At 38.7% G+C, this 23,620-nt stretch overlaps 1 protein-coding gene across 7 annotated transcripts in view; it reads right to left on the bottom strand.

Moving 5' to 3' along the window:
- Window positions 1–23,620, bottom strand: part of Cep112 (centrosomal protein 112) — a 494,900-nt gene that overhangs the window by 441,337 nt on the left and 29,943 nt on the right. For 6 of the 7 annotated variants that reach the window (XR_008222117.1, XM_052755648.1, XM_052755650.1 and 3 more), the window contains exons 5-6: window positions 9,070–9,163; window positions 7,483–7,560 (exon numbers count right to left, since the gene is read on the bottom strand). Coding sequence is in view for 6 of the 7 variants with exons in the window: in XM_052755648.1 (XP_052611608.1) it covers window positions 7,483–7,560; window positions 9,070–9,163 (172 nt within the window). In the remaining variant the exon portion in view is untranslated. The remainder of the gene's footprint in view (window positions 1–7,482; window positions 7,561–9,069; window positions 9,164–23,620) is intronic. The other variant, XM_052755646.1, reaches the window with a different exon arrangement.

The following is a 23,620-nucleotide window of genomic DNA, read 5'->3' on the forward strand; positions in this document are numbered from 1 at the left end:
AAGACTTGGTGTCACTCTTCAGTAGGTACAATATTGGTCATACGCATAATCAGCTTTAGATGCCATTGGTTTTAGCAGGGCTATCTCTATTTAGATGTTTCCATTCCTTGTATTTCTGCTAAACTGGATATTTAGTTCAGTTTACCATCAAAATCTCCATTGTTTCCTTGGGCCTGGTTAGGAAGTTTACACAGTTTCCAACACACTGAGTCCTTGGTGAGAACTGACCTCACTGTTCTGGACTGCCTGGGCCCTGGACTAGATCTCTGGGCCATTAGCCATTATGGGCACCATGTAGATATACTACCTCTGGTCTTCTTGGCTTGCCACCCTTGATATGCAATCTGCACTATGAATGGAAGGCTATGTTCTACTAATGGGGACTGAGGAAGAAAGGCATTCACACCCCTCACTCAGCTACATTCACCAGAAGCTTACCCTTTTAACTCAGATTTCAAATGGCTACAAAATGCTGGCAGCATACCGTTCCCTAGGACATACAATATCTCCAGACTGGAAATTGAGGGAAGGGAAGAGAGAGAATTACTATCTTCTTGGTCACACCCAGTAAGGATGTGACTTCTATAATGCTGAGCTAGAGTGACAGGAGAGAACAATAGTAAGTCATGGCCTAAGTGCCACAGAGTTTTGCTGTTCTTAATAAGCTGTAATTGGTTTTCTTGAATAAGCATGTAATCATTTGCTCTGTGCTCTTAGGATGATTTCCATATATTGTTAATATTTCTTATCAATTGTGCTGCTTAGCAAGAGAGCAAGTCTCCACAGTTTGTAATGCTGCTAATTCAAGGGATAAGACTCCTCTACCTTCTTTTATGTCATAAGCATTCCATGCTGTTAATTTTCCATGAAGACCTACTTTAGCTGGTTCCCACAAATTCTGATTTGCCACTGTCAATTAAGTTAAAGTATTTTCTAATTCTGAAATTTTCAGAAGTATAATATTGAATTGATAAGTATTTGTGGAATTTCCAAGTATGCACTTGTTTTTAAGACATAGTACAATATAGCCCAGGCTAGTTTCAAACTCATGATCTAGCTGAGGATGCACTTGAACTCTTAACTCTCTTGGCTTTGCCTCCCAAGTGCTGGTGTTGTAGTCATGCACCATCATGCCCAGTTTTACGCTTTGGTGATAACTAAACCTAGGTGTGACCAAGAAGATTGGAGTCCTCTCTCTTCTCTCAGTTTTTAATCAAGAGCTATATGGATACTGGTCAATAGCTCTAGCTACTGAGTGGCTCTAGCCCACACCATTTCTGTTATTGGTCTCTAGTTAGATCTCTTTATCTGAGGGGTTATAATTAAAACCATTATAGTCACGTTGTAAGACTCAAAAATGGTGACAAGGATGGTTTGTTTCTCAGTGGACAACTGCCACTACTAGTTCTATTACCCCTTCCGTGGAAAAGTTCTGAGTCCAGTTCTATTGTCCATGTCCCTACAAAGCTATCATAGATGTACCATCCAGGGCTACAGCAACAGTTTCAGTCATAATACAATTCTCTAAAATTTTACTATGATATTTCTGAATGTGTTCCTAATAAAGGCACCATGGCAAAAGGTCAACATGTATGCTGTTTTATACACACACACACATCTCCCTGCTTTCTCAAATCACCCCACACATTAACACTGAACATTTCCTTTTCAGTCCCATAGGCCAAAATGCTGAGCTCCCTCAAAGTCTGTGTCAGCCCCATTGACTGAGCACTCCAGAGCCAAGTGATGAGAGAAAATACAAGGGAAACAGATGTAACCTGCATGGCAGTCTTCTTGGTGCAACATAGGTACTGTTCCCTGGCTTTGTACTGACAGGCCCAATTCGCTGCCACTGCACCACAACAGGGGTTTAGGCTGGACTAGAGATAAGGCTAGGAAAAGAAAGGAAGGAAGGAGGGAGGGAAGAAGGGAGGAGGAGGGAGGGAGGAAGGAAGGCAGCATTCCCACTGGCTCTCCTTGTCTATTTCCTAGACCTCTAGCTGAAAAGATGGGTTTTTCTGTGGATTTTAACCATCTAAGCCTACTCCACAATTCCCCAATTTTGCCTACCCTGGAGTCAAAGCTGGCAGTTAAAGAAGAAAAGCAAATATGCAGACAGGCACCAAGGAAACAGCCTGCTGTATCAGCCATACCTGTGTTCCTCTCCCATTGGCCTGCTTTGTTTACTTTTCAGCATCCCCAGGCGGCTGCCTCCATACTCTGTCTAGAGTTGTCAGTTACAGGAGCTAGGCTGCAAGAGGTTTATTTCATTGTGGAGTGAAACGGAAGTTTATACTCACTTTTAAAAGAAATTAATGTTAGTTTCTCAAATAAAACTCTGAATATAGTTTCACTTCCCAAATGCAGGCTTGGGAAAGTGCTATAAATATTTTTATGGCTGTTTGCTTTTATGAGTAAAAACTATTTAATATAAAAATTAGAAAACATAAAATGTTAGGAAAACAATCACTCATATTTTTCCACATAGAAATGATCTTAATATTGTGAGTACATATTTCCAGACAGTTTTAAACTTTCAGGGAATTAATCTTCCCAAAATGTTAAATTTTTTGCATAAATGCCTCTAGAATTCTCATTAAGATGACTTGTCCTACTCACAAAATCTGATATTTTTATTCATGTAGGAAATATCACAAGAAAAAAGAGAAGTCCAATATACCAACATGTTCAACTTGGTTTCTCCCCAAGATTAAGACATAAGATGAAAATGCGTTTCTAACATAAATGGAAAAGTATTAGACTGCCCAGATAAAACTGTATGAAGTAGCTGAACTGATGTGGCCCGTGGTGAACACTATCGCAGCTCAAGGCGCTCTATGAACCAATGCCAGGCAATTTCTCAATCCCTTCAGTGAGATTACTGGAGGGAGGGTACACAAAGGACAAAGAAGAGAAAGCCTGAAAGAAATGAGAGGAAACAGGACAAAGACAAATCTGAATGGATGGTCTCAAATATTATCAGTTTAATCCCAATGTAAGAGTAACTAATACATTTTAAGGTAAAATTGATCTTCCTACAAAGAGTTATTTTTCTTTTAAACAGACAGTAATGATCACGATTTTGGTACTGCGATTCAAAACCTTCATGTAGTGGAATCTTTTCATTCTGTCAGCATTGTAATGTTCCCATGTACCTCTAGCCATAGAAAACAGGAAAAGGGATGAGAGTACCTGCTAATTTGTTTATGATAGTAACTGCCATTGGTTGTTACAGTTACTCCACTTATAAAAGAAAATTCATAAACACATTCTAAAAATACGTAAGAAAATATTTATTGGAGCTAAAGAGTTGGTTCAGCAATTAAGAGCACTAGCTGCTCTTCTAGAGGACCTGGGTTCAATTTCTAGCAGCCACAGTGTAGCTCATAACCACCTGTAATGAGGAAGCAGCTTGCTTTATCTGACTTTATTTGTATTTTTATATCTACTTTATTTGGATGCTGTTGCTATGATGGCAGTTTGTTTTCTCCTCTCTGAGTGGTACTGGGAACTAAAAGGATGCTCATTAATAAAACCTTTAATTAAAAATAGAAGACCTATCCATTCCCACAGATATACAAGCAGAAACTCAGAAGTGTAAGTCAGATGAAAAAATAAGGAATCTGATTCCACTAGAAGTTCACAGATTTCTAATAACTGAATCCAAAGATGTTGGAATGGATGGAATGCTTAAGAACTCAAAGCTAATTTGAAGAATGAGCAACCTCAATAAGGATTCAAATAAACAGATGATGAAGTACAGAAGTAAGTTAAAGATCAGGGCAGAAATTTAATAGCATGGACAAGAAATCAGAAAGGAGATTTAAATGAGAGTTAAACTTTCATTACTACTTTTAAAAAAATCTCGACTTCAAGTATATACTAGAAAAAAATTAACATATTCCTGAAAAAAGAAAGCATATTTTGAGAAAAAAATGTATTTAACGAATTCGAGAAAATCCAAATTCTAGAACAAGTCCAGCATCAGAAGGAAGAAGGTACCGACAATGGTGGCGGTGGCGGCCATGTCAAGAACGCAGCCTTACCTCACATCTCAGATCAACTCTAGCTGCAAGCTGCTCCTTCAGAGAACAAAGAAACAAAGCTATCCAGACACCCAAAGATGAAACTGAATGATGAAATGAAGACAAACCCCAAGCTTTTTACTAACGTTAGAGTTTATTCCACTCTGACCAAGAGATACAGGCTAGTCTGGTTAATGCAGATGCAGTATAAGTCTATAAGAATGTAAAGCCTTTCTATATTATAGGATTTGTAAATCTGTTGAATAACAAAACGGCAAAACAAATTCCCAAGCAGGACTAGTTTTAAAGCATTACATTAAAATATTTTAGATATTTAAAAAAATTTCTTATGTGAAAGATTTAATTTTCTGGACAGTTAAATAATCATGACAAAAGGGAGGTACTAAGAAATGTGCATCCAAAGCTCCAAAAGGCTCAGGGCAAAGGCGAGTTGAAAAGAAAAGCACCAGGGTTTCATTCCCTTCTTTGATGTTGCTCTCTAGCAGAGGCCATCTGTCCTTCTGTGGAGTTTCCTGTGCTCTCCCATGCTGGCAACTGGACTTCCCTCCAACAGCAACATCCCCTGCACCTTCAAACATGACATGTTCTCCTTCGGGCTTTCTGTATTCTTGCCCGACAATTCCACTTACCCTTTCTCTGTAACTAGCCTGTTCCCAAAATTAATAGGAGAGCCATGTTGCCTTCATTTCACATCTTGTTTCCACCCTTCTAACTGTCCATCCAGGACAGACACCCTCCTCTCTCCATCTCCATCCGCCCCATTATTCTCTGGAGTCCCTGAAAAGCAGAGCTGCTCTTGCCTATTGGCAACAACTCCACTACAGTGAGTCCACAAGGTGCCTGCAGCCTTTGAATTTCATGAGCTCCATGCCTTTAATTCTACAATTAATCTTACCATCTCCTCAAACTTGGCCAGTCTAAAATAAAACTAAGTTTTAAAATAAGTTCCTCTACCTGATAGTCAATTAAGTGGCCAAGCCAATATTTCCATTTCTCAGTCCGGTCAGTCACTGAACATCCCTTACTCTTCCACAGCTTTTCCTTCCTGCCCTTCCCATTCAACAGCTGCCACACTAACACACGCTGCACTCTCAACACATAATGGGTAATTAGTCTGCTTTCTTTGTGTCTACTCACATCTAGTATAGCCTTCATAATGTCATTAACAAAATTTGCCTAAAGCATTTTGTTAAAGACTAGGATGAGTGAGAAATGGACCATTTGTTAGCTGGCTGAAACTGCTACAAATCTTCTGAATGATACCCAAGTTTTAGTGTAAGCTAAGTAACAAAATATGAATACAACAATTCTGGTCAAGAACTCATATTAGCAACAAACTGAGAGCAACTTGGCTATCCAGTAAAAGCAGAATACTTCAATTTTAGACTCCATATACAAAAGAAAAATTAATGTTATAAACTTAGATAAAATTCAAAGCTGTAAGTCATAGAGAATTTATCCAATTTTATTTAAATTTTGAATGTTATAAAGTCATATAGAAGAAAAGAAATATTTAGTCAGGTCAAATATCTCTTATGTGGTGTGTACAGAATCAGAAGTTTTTCACATTTGAAATATTTTCATAAATTTTACCAACAGAGTACACCTAATCCAAAAATCAAAAATTCAAAATGTTCTAAATTCTTAAATACTTTGAGTGCCAGTGATACTCAAAGATTCCATTTGGAGAGCATTTAGATTTTAGATTTTCAGAGAGATTTCAGGGCCTCTCCTGTATAACAATGTTAATCTCTGTGCTAACATTTTGTGACAACTTTATTCCTCTGATTTTCATATCTTTAAAATTTTAAATTCTTTTTATTCTTACAGTGCTGGGATATAAATTCTTAAGTGGCAGAAACATAATAAAAATCATTTGAAATCCTTTTTAATGTCCTCAAAGCAAATGAACAGTGTATATGAAAAATAAAATATAAAAGGAGAGAGAAAACCTCCAGGTCTCATTAAAAGGTGAAATCCAAAAGAAAGCTTCTCAGCCAGCATGACAGAGCACAGCTTTATCTCAACACTCGCCATGCAGAGGCAGAAAGATTACCCAAGGAGTATGAGACCAGGCTCAGCTACATAGTGAGTTCTAGGCCAGCCAAAGCTACATAATGAGACTGTCTCAAAGAGAAAATGAAAACAGTAAAGTCTCAACTTCACACCTAATACAGTCCAGCCTATCAACACTAACTACCCAATCCCTAGATAATAATACCTAGGAACAATCCCATACAACCAGTTTGGTTCACTTACACCAACAAATCTTTTTCACATTTATTGTTGCCTTAAATTCCTCCTGCCCACCTATGCAAACACTTCCACCCTTTGTGAGAAGGGCCATCAGGCAGAAAAGGAATGCCCAGGAGTCATCTGACACCCTCTGTTTCACAGGTACCATCTGGGCATATAAACATCAGTATGCAAACATCCCCTGGAATAAGTGGCTTTTTATAAATGGCATGGCCCTACAAGGCAGCTGCTCACACACTGTCACTGTAGACCTGTCCCCTTCCTAAATTCTAGACAAAGCTAGGCCTACTCCTTACCCATGGTAGCTGCCAAGATCTCTAGCTTGCCTTGCCTATCATTCAGAGTTCCTTTTCCCTCTTGGACTCCAATTAATCATCCTCAAATTCCCTTCTGGGTCAATTCTTAAATTCTGTATCTACTAAACCAAGAACCTGGAAAAGAAACCTACGTCCATGGTGACATTTGTACATGAAAATCTCTGTCCATCATGGCAATTCATTCCCTGAAGCTTCCTTGAGTTTTTCTTTTTTTTTAATCTGAATGACTTTCTTCATGTTCTCATTCTCTTCTTTCCCCTCTACCACAGCACATTCACAAGCCACACAACAACATCATGAACAATAAAGCACTTGTAAAATGATGCTTCCATATTATAGCACTGAAAAGTCCCATCACCTCTTTACAAAAAAAAGGAAGGAAGGAAGGAAGACAAAGACTTTTTTAAGTTGTCCTTTTAAGCCACCAGTGCCCTCATACATCCTGCTTTACTGCACCTCTTGATAAGGTCATGAGGGTGACACTCAGTGGTTAACCTACACAATCTAGGTTCGTGTACACACAGCGAGGAAATCACCGATGATATGGAATGTAGGATGTTAAGTGACATGCAACCCTACTTTACTTTGTGTATAATTTAGTTTGGTATTTTTGTAATATATCATCTTCAATTACTATTTAGCTATTTTATGTGCCTGACTTCTTTCATCAACAAGAAAGTTGGCCAAGGACATTTTACATTTCTTTGGAATGTTCTCTTACTTAAAATTCTTTCAGGGCCAAAACAGTAATAAATGTTTAATAATCAATGTTCACTGAATAGAGTTAAATTAGTTAAGATGTTTTCTATATACAGTATGACTCTGCCACATTGATATGCATATAAAAAAAATACTGGTTTTACCCCAAGATTCCAACTATTCAGACGAGCATCAATGTCACTCTCATCCAAAGAAATTGGAGACTTTTTTGAATGAATTTCCTGAAATACAAAATAAAACAAGGTAAGAAGAAAGGAGAAAAATAAATTAAAGAGAGAACAAAGAAGAAACAAAGGAGAAGGGCGGAACGAAAAATGGGGGAGGGGAGAATAAGAGGAAGAAAAGAAAACAAGACAAAATATAAGTCATTCAAAGTAACGAGTGCTTGTGTACTTACTTGGTGATGTGGTCTTGCCCACAGAGGACAACTAAACTAGTCTCTAACTAATGACTGTTTAGTACAGATGCTTAAGGCAATGAGATGCCTTAACAATATATTCACAAAGTAACTAGATTTCAAAAAAAATCAAAAGAATATTTCAAAAATTAATCCAGACTCTTCTCTTTAAGTTTCTTCCACAAAGAGTTTTAATTGTGGTGTACCACAGTAGCTTGAAAGCAGGGGGGAACTTGAAAAGATGAATTATTTACTCTCCTTAAAATTAGTTAACAGAGAAGTTTTGTGTTGATGGCCAAGAAACCCTTTGTTCTTAAATTAATTCTCACTAATACACTGTATAAAAAGAGAAATAAACTCGAGACTCGCATCATGAAAATGCAATTATGTGATTCTACTTTCCTCCTGTATAATTCATAGTATTACACATGTATCAACCAAATTAAAACTAATCAACTAAAGACATCCTACGAGCTATGCAGAGCTCTGCAGAGAAATGACCAATGATCTGACAGCTCTAGGTGCAGCCGAATAGAGTAACAACTGTTTTACAGCCCTGACACTTTCTTCTGAGCTAGGCTCTATTGCCAGGACATGCTTCGGCTTTGGGAGCACCTGGCTGCTAAACACTGGGCGGATCTACCCATGACATTTACACTGAAACACAGCAATGAAGACAAGCACTGTCTGACACTCTACTGATTTCTCTAGTCTCTGTTAATAAAGCAAGGAGTTTCTATTCTTTCTACCTTTAACAATTTGAGATGACTTCCACTGGTGGCCCCTGACCTTTCATATGCCTTTTTGTGAACTCATGATTTTCCTTGTAACTCAAAGTCACATAACCTAAGACAGCCAGCATTAGGTAATAATGACTACACATAAGAACATTTTATCCCTTTACGCAGTTCATTCAAATCAGTCTATGATAAGCACACTGATTTGAGAGGCATTTGTATCTGAATATATAAACAGTTTATCTTTATTTTAAAAAGCATTTCTTTCATCACTATAAATTAATTCACTTCTTAATTTTATGATCACTGGGAATCTAATCACTCGATTACTGAACTGAGTAAAGGAGAAAAGGAATGGAAAACAGGATGTTTCAGCATCACTTTCTGGTGCTCAGGAGAAATGATGGGCTGGCCAGCATAGTTCAGCATCAGTGAGCAAGCAGAATCACAGTGCTCTTTTGGACATCCACCAGAACCTTCACACTTCATTTTTTAACTTCAGACTTTAAATACTAATTGGAACTTTGACAATATGAAACTAACTGTGGGATTCTTTCTAAAACATAGAACCAATAGAAGTAAAAGTCTGATCTTACGCAGATCTTTGAAGTAATATGTTGTCTGTCTTCTCCATAAGTTGGACTCATGGAATGGGACCTCGTTCGAAGCTTTTCAGTGCACTGTTCTCTGCTGAGAGACCAAAATAGTAACTGTTAACCTATGGAGAACTCAGAGGACAGAGAATACCCAAAGCTAGCATTGCCCACCTTTATAAATGAGATGATAGTTCATATTAATGTTGATTCACTCAACAGAAGAAAAACAATCATGTAACAAATGAATAACCATTTGTACTTCTCATATTTTATTTCACTTACATTAAATGATAAGCAAAATGTCACATAAAGGCCATATATTTCCTTAAAAACAAATGCTATTTTCAAGGGAGATTCTAACCACATGTATTTTAATCATTTCTCTTCCTTTCCTTTTCCCAAGTGTTAAGGAAAGAGTAAATGAAATATACATTCTTAAAGAAACATTGTCTTTAGGTTAGCAAATTTTGTTACATTCAAGATGAAACCTTAGAATATATAAAATAACAAAACTTCCAATTACTTAAAGTTTCAATTAATTTGAAACCATATTAGAAACCACAGAACCCAGAAGCTATTAATTTAAAAATAACTGTTGTTAATTCAGGCAAAAAACTGTAAGTCTAGGGCTGGAGAGATGGCTCAGCAATTAAGAGCATTGGCTGCTGTTGCATTGGCTGCTGTTCCAAGGACAATTCCCAGAACACACATGGCAGCTCATAATCACCTCTAATTCAGTTCCAGGGGATCATCTGCCCTCCTCTGGCATCCATGTACAGCAGGTCACACACTTGTTACACACAGATGCATGTAGACCAAACACCCAAACACATCAATATTTTAAAATATAAATGTAAGTCTAGAAAAGGGAAATTTTTTAATAGATGTTACCAAAATGCTCTTCTCTACTATGAAATATCCTATAAAACACTGTTTTCTAATATTACACATTAGGCCACAGTTTGCCATACATGATTTAATACCTACAGCCTGAGCAACTGCTTCAGACAGAGGAAACAGAAACTGGCTAGTAAGCATAAACATTCTGCTGGTCTTGGTTTGGCAGCTATAACTACTGCATTTGAAAACACTCTGAAAATTATATTAAAGAGAAAAGCCTAGAAATAATTCATTGAACTTTGTCATCAGCATGGGAGTACAGAACAAAGAGCATACATAAGGATGAATAAACCTACAGTTTCTCAGAACCTATTTCCCAAAGGTAAGTTGGGAGGACATCTATATATTTAGTTCAAATAACTAATGTTCAACCATAAACTACATCAGAATTTCTTTTCTTCACAAGCTTCAAGCCATAAGAATATCTGAAAATGACAGAAGGGACAGTTGAGCAGAAAATATGCTTGCTGCCATCAATGTAGGGGCATGCCTGAGTTTGAGTCCCAGAACCCACACAAAGGTGGAAAGAGACCCAGTTACACAAAGTTCTCCTCTAACTTCCATGTGTATACTGTGACACACACACCCTCACACATACACAAACACAATAAATAAACAAGGCAAATTTAAAATGAATGCCCGAAAAGGCAAACCACTAGATCAAAAAGACAGTACTAAAGTAATGTAGGGTTTAGGGTAAAGTAAGACTAACAAAATAGCATCCTTTGGGTTCATTATGAAGCAATGCTTAATATCTAGACAAGCTGTATTGAAGAAAACCACTGATTTTTTTATATGTCTAAACAGTCTCTCAGCTGTGTAAATAAAATAGTTAAAAGCGAAGAGAAAAACAGGCAATAATTTGAGGATAACTTCATTAGTCAATATGCTTGAACTTGTACAAGCATTTAAAATTTGGTTTATAAGAGGATACACCTGACATGCTAAGCAATGGTTTGTTCTTTTTTGAGAATTGATTAAACAATCATAAAAAGAGCTCTAGTTAAAAATTGAAAAATGGTTAAATATTAAAAGTACTTCTCACAGAAAATATTAATAAAAAGGAAGCCTGAAACACTTATCTATTTATTGCACAGGAGCATTATAAAAGGACAGACTATTAATTCACATGTACCTGCTCCTAGATACCAAGTAACTGTTTTCCCTTCACAATAAATCTTCTGAAAAGATCCCTACCCCAACTTGTCATTTATTTTTCAAGTAACTACAAGATGACTTTCACTCATTTTACCCTTCAGACCTGTCCTTCAACCTACCCTTCAGTAGCTTTTCTCTCTCTCTTCCCACCATATACATGTGATGATCCTAGACTTCTGCATTTAGCCTCAATTATTTTAATGTTTTCTGTTTTTCCTGGTCAATCCAATCAATAAACTATTGGTATTTCAAATAGCAAGGGGAAGCTTTGCTTACCAAATCTGCAACCCTGGTTCAAATTACTCTTAGCCTCCAACTCCATCACAAATACAAACTGAACACCACTACCTCCAATTCAACATATCCAAAACTAAACTCAGTAAGAAGTTCCTAAAACAGGCCCCCAACAAAGGCCAAGGACAGCAGAGACATGCAGAAGCCAGCTTAGGGAGGAGGTCAATACCGTTGCTAAAATCTAGCTGGCATAAGAAATGGATACTAGGCACAGAAGTTTTATTGCACACCATGATGCTGTCTTCAACTAGAAATACAACTAACTTCAACTCTTAGGTATGTACAAAGACAGCCTCAAATTTACAGTGACTGAACTAGTGGTCAGAGTGAACAGTGTGACAGTGAGTAGGAGGAAAGCCAACCCTACAGGTCTCTTTGTGCACAACAAGTGCTGCTGCCACACAGAATACCTGGTCCTGATGACTGCATAGTATACAACTGGTACATAGGACACGGTCAGAGCAAAATAATGTATGGGTGTACATGTGCCCAATTAGTAAAGGGGTGGGTTAATTCCAGAGTGCCAGAGTCAACAGGGAGAAAAAAATTATTAGTCTTGCTGTGAAATAATCCTTCTGTATACTGTGAAAATGTATTGCTCTCATTGTTAATAAAGCTCATTGGCCAATAGCTAGGCAGGATTTTGGGGGTAGAGAGAATGCAGAGAGGAAGAAGGGAGGAATCAGAGGAGTCTCCATCAAGACATGGAGAAGAAAGAGGAGGTACAAGATGAAAGATGAGAGGTCATGCCATATGGCAGAATGTAGATGAACAGAAATGGGTTAATTTAAGTTGTAAGAGCTAGTTAGTAATAAGTCTGAGCTACTGGCCAAGCATTTATAATTAATAATAAGTATCTGTGTGATTATTTGGGAGCAACTGCCAAGACACAGAGAAACTCCACCTATGGATTCTTAGTAACCTTTCCTGACATGCTCTTTACTACTATTAAAACTAGAGAATATACATATTTCCCCTTTTACTTTTTCTTAGCACTAACTAAAATATTTAACCTGTCAAAGTATTCCAAATACCAGCGAATGTAGGTTTGCCTTGTACTGATAAAAAGCTAAGCAATGTTTCATGTAATGGGATTTAAAACCCAAAGGAAGATAATTAAATGTTCCCTACAAAAGAAACTTTCTACAAGAAGTAATGCCACCAAGATGGTAAAGAGGGGATCTGCAGAGCTTCCTTTCTCAATTCATGAACCAATTCCCTGTGTGAGCCATTGAGGCATCGGACAAGAGGCTCCTACCCCAAAGGCAAGGGCGCAGGCACATCATTAAAGCAGGTAGAAGGGGACATCTGTTCCATCTTCTTACATAATTCCTCCTCCCAACAGAACTCCACGTGATGGCGGATGGGATCTCCAGCTCCCAGCTTCACCCAGGGTGAGGAGGAATGAGAAAGGCTGCACAGCGCCCTACTGATTTCCCAGGTGCCACCTGGAAGATTTGATTTTGATTTGATTCCAGTCTCACCTGAATCTGAGCTCTTAAAGAGTGTCAGGTGGGGAACTGGTAGAACACACACACAGCATGGACTCACCTGTAGTCAGTAGTCAGGGTATCCCATCAGCTCAGCACAGAGTAACTAAATTATCTAAACTCTGTTTCTCTCAGGGAGGGAAAGAGCTGGGACACACACCTAACACTCTGGTCTTACAGATGGATGCCCAAGGATGATGTAGGCACTGATGAGATCAGAATTCTCCAGATGACTGGGCTACTAAGAACAAAGGCTATTGCCTTAGATTGGTATGCATTCAGAGACAGAATCACTTTCTCTGGTTCAAGACTCCACTGGAAGGGAAAGGGCAGACAAGAATATGTCTGATCTTCAAACCTTTTCAGGAGTTTTTCAAGGGACTTGTTTAACCTGTTGTGATATTCTGACGGGGTCAAGTAGAACCTAGCTGCACAAGGGAAGACAGAAGAGAAAGGCAGAGTTGGGCCACGGTGCTACTGCTCCAGAGGACCCAGAGTTGGGCCACGGTGCTACTGCTCCAGAGGACCCAGAGTACAGGAGCAGCACCAGTGCAAACGAGAGGTTCCAAGCTCATGAGAACAAGAAAAACCAAGCAAAATAATCCTCAGGAGTTGGCACATAAAAGGCAGAGGGCACATCCACAGAAAAGGTTTGCAATGGCCCCAGAATCTCTGCTCCAGGCAATTCTTAAAGGTCTCCCATTGTACAAAGAAACAGTCCAGAGACTGGAGTGAGGATTGTTTTCCAAATACATAGAAACCAACACAAAGTGTTAGGGATTGTGTATGATGGTCCAAACAAAGGAAGAAATCAATCTCCTGAAAAAAGCACTAAAGAAACAGAAGTCTAAGAATGACCTGCAGCCAGTATGGCAGCTCATACCTGTAATCCCAGCACCCAGTAGGCAGAGGCAAGAGGATTATCTTGAGTTTGAGGCCAGCCTAGACTACAAAATGAGTTCTAGGTCAACTTGATTTATGGAATGAGACTCAAAAAAAAATCTGTCAAAAATACATAATAAGTATCACCAAAATGGTCAATAGGCTTGGAAAAGTTGAGCATGAAAATTTAAATAACTGGATGTGAAATATTTTAAAAAGAAAACAAAAATGGGGACTGAAGAATATAATAACTGAACTAAAAAATGAACTAGAGGGAGGGCTGGATAGATAGTTCAGCAGTTAAAAGCACTAACTGCTCCATCACAATGACTTGCATTTGTATCCCATCACTCACACAATGAGCCAAAGGTCCCACAAACACCCCTCAACTCCAGCTCCAAGAGATCCAACACCCTCTTCTGGCCTTCAAACACACAGATATCCACATCCACACACACATGTACCTACACACACAGAGAGACACACACACAATAAATAAATAAATCAGTAATCTTTCTTTTTAATTAACTAGAGGGCCTCAACATCATCCATTAAGAAGTACACAGAAAAGAATTAGTAACTCCAAAATCAGCACATTTGAAATTATTCAGTTTGAGAAGCAAAACTAAAAAGGAATGGGGGTGGGGCGGTAAAGGAAGCATAAGGAAAGTATCATCAAGCTGACCATCGTGCATTGTTGTATTGAAAAAGAAAAAGCAGAAATGGGCAGCAAGACTGCTTACAAGAATCTGCTAACAAAAGGACATCCAGATTTATGTAGCTCGAAGAATTCCAAACAAACCAAATGAAAAGAGAGCTATGCTGCAACACATTATGAATCACACTGTCAAAAGAGGGTTTTGAGATAAAAAAGAGTAAAGTAACTAATATACAGAGGAGCCGCCACAAGACTTCCAGGAGACTTCTCTGAAGAACCCTGACAAGCCAGGAGAGAGTAGGATGATATATTCAAAGGACTGAAAGAGAAAAAATGGACTACCATGAATATTATGGCCTGCAAAGCTTTCCTCTATGAAAGACAAAGCATTTCCCAGACAGAGTCACAAGCTGAAGGAGTGCATTGTCACTAGAGCTGACTTAAAAGAAATGCAGCAGGGATTTCCTGTCAAAAGGAAACTAATTAGCAACATGAATAAGCATTTAAGTATAGAGCTCACCAGTAAAGACAATTACACAGGCAAATAAAGATTAGTCCATTAATGTTATGTTAGCAAATTCATTGTTTTCAAGTACAGTATAAAGACATAAATCTTACAAATAACTACAAACTACAGTAATTTGTTAAGGATAGATAATGTAAGAAGGTGAAAAAACTGGAACATTAATAAAAATGTGTGAAAGGAATAAGAGTAAAGAATTCTTGTATGCAGTCAAAGTTGTTATCACAAACTCAAAATACACACGTTCCTTCCAAGCCCTTCCCAGTGGATGCCTTCACGTACTAAATCTGTATGCATTAAGAGCCACTACTACTAAAGAACTATGGCATATCAAACACACCACAGATGCTCAGAACAAAGAGATCCATGTTGGGATGGAGCAAATGGCACAAGATTTCATCATACTACCTAGATCACTATACAATATAAAAAAATGGATGGTTATCTCTGAAAAAAAATAGAATTTTCCAATTACTATTCCCACACTACAGTTCACTATAAGTAACCAAGACTGTGGAAAGTAAAACTGGGGTTAAATGGACTACTGTAACATAGTATAACTAGAACATGATTTATGCAAGTTGTGTGGTAACATAATTTTTTAATGTAGTAAATATAAAATATATAAAGACAAGTAATCAAAGCATACTGCAACAACCATAAACAATCAAATCACAAAGAAAGGCAATAAAAGAAGAAATTAACAAAGGAACTATAAACCATTAGAAAGCACGTCACAAAATGGCCATACTAATGTAAAACTGGGAAACTAAACAACACACACTTTAACCAATAGATCAAAAAAAAAATAAGCAAGAAATTTAGAAAACACTGAAACAATTGAAAACTTACAACATAATAAAATGGACAAGATGAAGTGAGAGCAATGCTGAGGAGCAAAGTTCCAGCGACACGAGTCTAAACAATGAAGAAAAATCCAGTCAACAACCTAAATTTACACCTTCAGAACTCAGACAAAAACTTAACCCAAAGCCTACAGACAGGAGAAAATATTCAGATTATAGCAGAAATTTAAAAAATAAGGATTATAGAAAAATCAGTAACACCAAGAGTTAATTTTCTGAAAAGATCACCAGAATGACAAACTTTCAGTTACAGGTACTAATGTAAAAGGGTGGGGGACTCAGGTAAGAGTTGACATTATAGAGGAGACATTACAAGCAGTTCATCAGAAAGGAAAAAGTTTTCCAGAGAATACTGTCATCAGTTGTATGCCACCATATTGGAAACCTAGATAAAATGGAAACCTTCCTGGAAATACACAGCCTGCAAAATCCGTATCATGTGTGCAGCAGGAGGGGCAGGAGCAACACAAGTTCAAGGCCAGCCTGGGCCATGCAACAAGCTAAAGAACAATGTGGGCTATGCGTGCAGCAGCAAGCGGGGGAGGGAAATTTGCTTAAAACAGTATCCAGATGTTATTACCTAGAAATTATCTAGAAGTATCTAGAAATTAATGTGACCAAATAGATATGTGCCAGACCTATATAACACTGATAAAAGGCACAAATAAGCCAAACGGCAGTGGCACATGCCTAATCTCAGCACTAGGGAGGCAGAGTCAGGCAGATCTCTGTGAGTTCGAGGCCAGCCTGGACTACAGAGCGAGATCCAGGACAGTCACCAAAGCTACACAGAGAAACCCTGTCTCGAAAAACAGAAAAAAAAGGCATAAATAAATAAAAATGTATTCCATGTTCATGAGCTTGAAAAATTGATGCTGTTAAAACATTTATACTACTCAAAGAAATACACATCAAAACTTTGATGGTTTTTTTTATAGAAATATAAAATATAATCCTAAAATCTACACAGAACCTAAAAAGATTCTATATAATTAAAACAATCTGGAGAAAAGCTATTAAAGCTCAAGGCATGAAACTTTTGATTTCAAAATTAGGAGAAAGTTATAGCAATTAAAAGAATATAGTTTTAACACTGGGATAATATGAATTCCAAAAGGAGAAAAAAACCTAGAAACTGGTATAATTTTTAATATAGCAATGAAAATGCTATTCTAGATTACATAGATACCAGGGCATGGTGGATATGCCTGTAATCTCAGAACTCAAAAAGCTAAGGCAAGAAAATCACCATGAATTTAAGGCTAGCCTGGGCTACAAACTTCCAGCTCAGTCTTAGTTAGAGTGAGATTGTTCTAGTGTCTTTCTGTGGCTGTGATAAACACCACGGCCAAAAGCAATCTGGGGAGGGAAACTGACTTCATCTCACACTTGCAGGTCACAGTCCATCTTTGAGGGAACTCAAGGTAGACACCTGCAGGCATGACCGACCGCGGAGGATCACACTGCTTACTGGTTTGCTCCCTAGTTTCTTATGTATAAGAACAAAACACCCTGCCTGGGGATGGTACCAACCAGAAAGCTGGGCCCTCCTCCATCAATTAGCGATCAAGAAAAGCCTCATAGATTTGCCTACAGGCCAATCTGATCCAGATAATAACCCCACTGAGACTCCCTCAGGTATTTCTGCACTGTATCAAGTTGACAGATGAAGCTAACTAGAAGAGAGACACTGCCTCAAAAAAGAAGAAGGGAGGAAGGGAGGGAGAAAGGGAAGGAGGGAAGGAGGGAGGGAGGGAGGGAGGGAGGGAGGGAGATTGTGTGGTGAAGAGGAGCCATAAGACTGACCTTTGGACTTGGACCTTTGCCTAGAATGAAGATGCAGATGTATGAAAAGGATGGAAACTGAAGTCCTGTCTTGACTTTTGTTTTGATTTGAGATAACTAAAAACAGTACAGTCTAACTACTGAGAAGAGGAAATCAAAGTCAGTCTCACCAAGAAACCAAAAGCTAAGATGGAGACCCTTGGTCTTGAGAAAAGACTGAGCAGGTATGGTCACTGTGCATGTTGAGTTAGGCAGCTGCACTGCTGAGACTTCACAGGAGCAGCTGCTCTGCTACAGACGGAAGAAGACATCACAGTCCTCTGCCTCTTACAGTCTCCCAGCCCCCTCTTTCATGATGTTCCCTGTGCGTGAGAGGTTGTGTTGTGGCTGAATCAATTGAGTTAGGAACTGGACTGCCGTTGTACACTGCATTTTGACCAGCTATGAATTTCTGGAGTGGTCTCCATGTGCTGAGAGGTGAGAGCTTCGACCCACTCCTGAGATCCTTACACCCCAGATCTGTGGGTATAAGGGTAAGTGTTTAAATGCAGGTAGTAATTGCACATCTTTAGGAAAGGGGCAGCAGTAGGTTCTCCTCCAGGATCCCTAACCTCACGAGCCACAGAGGAATCTCGCAAGCCCCACCCCTCTATGAAGAGCCACAGTTAATGGCTTCTGAGAGAGGGAAAAACTGTCTTCTCCAGGGAAGCCTTTCATAGGTTATTCAATCTCAAGTGATCAGTCTTAAGCATATATACATAGGACTCAGCAGTGTGTGTGTGTGTGTGTGTGTGTGTGTGTGTGTGTGTGTGTGTGTGTATGTGTGTATGAGAGAGACAAAGACAGAGACAGAGACAGGGAGAGAATGATTTTCAAAACATACTGTAATAAATGCAGCTGGAGAGACAGACTATTGTGCAAGAGTGAGGATCTGAATTCAGATCCTCAGCAGTGGGACACTTTGTCACTCCAGAGCTAGGGGATGGAGACCAGCAGCTACCCTGTGCTCACTGACCAGCCAGTCTAGCTGAGTTGGTGAGCTCTAGGGTTCCAGGTTCAATGAGAGACCCTGCCTGCAAAAAAAATTAAAAAAAAAATAATAACATTACATACATGCACAAGAAGACATTTGATATCAACCACTCACCTCCACACACAGGCACAGTGTGTGCATACCAGCACACACATGAACAAACATAACACAGCTTCAAAACCATAACCCTAAACCAAGTTTATGGTGGCTTAGTAACTAAATTGTTATGACCTTGTTATCTGCAATAGACATGGAATTTGTAGTATCCCAAGATGGGGTAACTCACACTACTTGGTTTTCATGTCTTTGTATAGCCCCTCTACACTGTGTCTGAGCTGGGTTTGTGATTCATTTTACTTACTAAAATGCACCAAACTGACACTCCACTAGTGCTAGGAGAAAGCCTTAAGGTGGCCCTGGAGAATTCTTTGTTACATAACTGGAGATGCTGTCCACCCATGTAAGTAGTTTGAATACCCTACTGGAGAGAAAAGACTGCCACAGTTAAGACCATATGGAAAAGTCACATGAATTCAAGGAAAACTCTGGCTCAGCATAGTAAAATGATCCCAGTCTTCAGAGGTGAGTACGGCCTGCCAACCACCCAACTACCCACAACCAAGATGCCAGCCATCCAACCACCCCACTACCAAGACGCCAATCATCCAACTATCCTACCACCAAGACGCCAGAGAAGGATGCAACTATTTTCAACATTACAGCTCTGTCTAGTCCCCAGATCAGTGCAGGCCAGATCAAAACATGGAGAGTGGCCTCATTGAATCTAGCCAACACATAGGCAAAGCAATAAAATCATTGTCCTTTTAATTGCTAAGATGGGTCATCACAGAGTAATATACCCATAAGACATAAACTGGTTCCTAGAAGCAGTTCATTAACTAAAACCTAAAGCATCCATCTAGTCTAGAATTAGGACAGGCACCTGGCAGAAGCTAAAAGGACCTATGCTGCTGTGGGATGTTCTGTATGTCAAATGTGTTACTCTGATTGGTTAATAAATAAAACACTGATTGGCCAGTAGCCAGGCAGGAGGAAATATAGGCGGGACAAGGAGGAGAAGAATTCTGGGAAGTGGAAGGCTGAGTGAGAGAGACTGGCAGCCACCTCCATGACAAGCAACATGTGAAGATGCCGGTAAGCCACAAGCCACGTGGCAAGGTACAGATTTATAGAAATGGATTAATTTAAGATAAAAGAACTAGATAACAAGAAGCCTGCTGCAGCCATACAGTTTGTAAATAATATAAGCATCTGTGTGTTTATTTTATAAGTGGGCTGTCGGACTGCCGGGGCTTGGCGGGACCCAGAGAGGAAACTTCAGCTACACTATGCATTATCATGAAGAAGGCTGGAAGGACATGGAAGAAAATGGTATTTGACATAGAACAAAAAGCCAGTCCACATGGTTTAGAGACAAAAAGTTTGCCAAATATCATCTTAATACGGAAAATAAGAAAGTATCTTTAATAAGTTTGTTTAATACTAGACTAAAGAAAATTCCAGGTAAATACTAAAATGGCAACTAACTTATTTTAGCTGAAGCAGAAAAGATGGAAAGAAAAGTAAAGTAAGAAAGGTTTCTAGTTCCAGCAAGCACATGCTAAAAACATTCCCAACATAGGGCTTGTAGCCTTTACAAACAAACAATTTTCATTCTCAGTTTCTCATACCAGCAAGAGTCCGTAAATTAAGACATGGCATTCAAGCAAGATTTGAGCACTGCCTAGATAGAAAGGCAGACTTGCAAGTGTAAAACTTTTTGGTAAGATTGAAAAGATCAAAAGTAGTCATCAGGTGATACTATGCATTCACACGCAGAGGCCTTTCAAAAGATAAAGTGTGTGCTTCACAGATCCTGTCAGGCAACAGATCCCCTAGAAGCCACTGAGGTTTTCTCTTGAGTGTTCTTAGCCAAGACTCAAAGGTGAAAATGACATATCTCTAAGAGAGATTAAATGTGACTTCTTTAGTTTGAACCCAAAAGAAATGCACAAGATATCTATACGGTTTTTGAGAAATTTTATCAGCAAATCATTACTGCCTTGAACTGAAAGACAGTGCAGATGAAATAGGCCACTGGACTCCAAAAAACACTTCTGAAAAAGACAGACTAGGAAAACGACTCAACTGAAAAAGAAAGGATAACTCACAAGGTGGGTGGAGAGCCAGCGAGAAGTACTCCATGCTATGCAAAATTGTTTCTGGGTCTTGAAATGTGATAAAAGAACATCTAGCATTTGCCCATCTAGATCTCAGAGCTGTTAGACTCAGTGACTCCTTTGCACCTTCCACGAGCTCTCTCTTGTTAGAAACACTTATCTCGTTATTGTATCCTGGGTGAGTGGAATAGGTATGTCTCTGAGAAGACATGCAGTGTTCAATACACACATGAAAAGATGCAACCAATAGACATTAGGGAATATAAATTACAACCACAAGATATCACTACATAACCATAAAAATGGACACCATTACTTATGGAGTATTCCTGGTACAATTCTATATTATAAAAACATCAATTCTTTCTAAATTGTTATATTTATTTAACCCATTTCTAATCAAAACTCTCAACAGAGGTACATATGGAAAACAGAATGAACTAATTATGAAATGTATATGGAAACATAAAACAAGAATTCCCTGGGTGTGGTGGTTTGAATAAGAATGGCCCCCAAAAGCCATATATTTGAATGCTTAGTTACCAGGAAGTGGTATTATTTGAAAGGATTAGAAGGATTAGGAGGTGTGGCCTTATTGGAGTAAGTGTGTCACTAGGGGTGGGATTTGAGGTTTCAAAAGCCCATGCCAGACCCAGGCCCAGGTGTGTGCATACACGCACCACCCCCTGCAAGTTAGGATGCAGCTCTCAGTTACTGCTCCAGCACCATATGTGTGTGCTCCCCACCCTGATGATAATGGACTTAACTTCCAAAACTGTAAGCAAGCCCTCAACTAAATACTTTCTTTTATAAGAATTTCCTTGGTCATGGTGTGTTTCATAGCAATTGAACAGCGACTAAGACAGCAAGTAATCTTAAAGAAAAAGAAGCTACGAGGGTACCAAAATCTCAGAAATTATTTAACAGGTACACTACTTGAAGCAATATGGTCATTTTATTTTGTCTCCAAAATAAAATTTTTAATCCTGTAAAATTGAGGAAGAAAATAAACACTGACCTCTGGCCTCCACACACACACACACACACACACACACGTAATGTTCATGGCAGCATGTATAGCTATAGCTCACCAACAGTAGAGCACATTCCCAGCAGGTACTTAGGACTCAGTTCAATGCCAAGCACTTGAAGCACTATAGCATTAACACAAAGATGACAAACAGAAAAAACAACTGTAGATGAGAAACAAACCCGGAGAAGATTCTCTGGTTTCCAGAAATAGCATGAAGCACAGCAGTGGGGAGAGTAAGTGCTGCTACTTGGCCTGCATTGGTGAATATCTAAGAATGATACTCAACACATTCATATTGAGAACTGATGAGGAGCAAAGGGAGTTTATGGTTATGGGATGCAGTTTTCACTACTTGTTATTATAGTACACTTATATCAAGAGCTGAATAAGAGACCATCAAAGGTATATTCAGATATCAAAGTACTCAGACATTCCATACTAGTTGTTCTGCCCAAACAAATTGGTGGAAAGGGCTGACTTTTTTGTCAGTGAGAGGTCCTCAGAAGCCAGGGACTGACCAGTGAAAAGCAACTCATGCTGCTCATGGGTTATCATCAACAAAAAGTGTTTCCAGGAGCAGTACAAAAGTAGACAAAAGGTCCCCATTGGCTGACCAGCCCTTATCACAGAGCCTAATCTTAGACTCAGGCCACCACACTTCCCACTGGACAGAAAACATGTCAGCAGTTCTCCGTATAGGTCAGGTTCTACAATGGTTCAAATGACCCAGATCTAGAACTGCAATGTCCATCACAGTGACCACTAATCACATACATCCTTTTAAATCAGTTAGAATGTAAAATTCACCGGTTCTCAGTCCAAGACTAAGCACAGAATGCAAAGTTCAGCTCCTGGGCCTCATTTCAAACACTCAACAACCATGGAGAAAAATACTAACTATATTACCAGTGTCACACACATACACACACACACATACACTCACTCACACTCACAGACACACACACACACACACACACACACACACACACACACACAACTTCTATTGACCATTGCTACAATCAAATGTATCTTTGCCCAAACACCAAGGGTATTCTTAAATTAAATGAATATTTCTTTATGAGTAATATTTAAGAGGCTCTGCTGAATGTGAATGTGAATCCTATCACATTGATGCCAACAGTCATAGACTCTTTAAGAAAAAAAAAAGGTACTGACTCACTCCCTGCGAAATCCCTACTCCTAAATCAGGCAGCAAGGTATTTATAGTGTGTCATCTGCATATAAAACAGAGTTTGACAAAGAAAAAGATTACACTGCTGTTTTGGAGTACACAAAAATTCAAATTAATAATCTTCAAATTTAAAAAAAAAAAAGCAAAACATTTTTCAAATGCAGCAACATAGTCAAAAGAGCACATTTTCATTGTACTTCATCACCCTCTGCTGGCCGTGCTATTAAACTGCATATACAAAGGAAATTCTAGCTCCACCTTTTTAAAGGGCACAGAGAATATCAGCTTTCTGCCACAATGCATTCCTGAAAACCACATATGAAGAGGATCATTGTAAAGCAAAGCACATTTTCCATAAAGACAGACTGTGGCTATATTCCTCATTTCAAACTAAAAGCTACCATCAAATAGGCCATGGAAACCCCTCATGAAAGCAAACATACAAAAACTATAGTCCCTTGTAATCATTTAAAGCAGAATAATTATTCTCCAAATCCTTTCTTTTTTTTTTTTTTTTTTTTGTTTTTTCGAGACAAGGTTTCTCTGTGTAGCTTTGC

The sequence above is a fragment of the Peromyscus californicus genome, unplaced genomic scaffold (genome assembly GCF_007827085.1).
Source record: "Peromyscus californicus insignis strain IS unplaced genomic scaffold, ASM782708v3 Scaffold_3__1_contigs__length_106647218, whole genome shotgun sequence".
Taxonomy (NCBI): domain Eukaryota; kingdom Metazoa; phylum Chordata; class Mammalia; order Rodentia; family Cricetidae; genus Peromyscus; species Peromyscus californicus.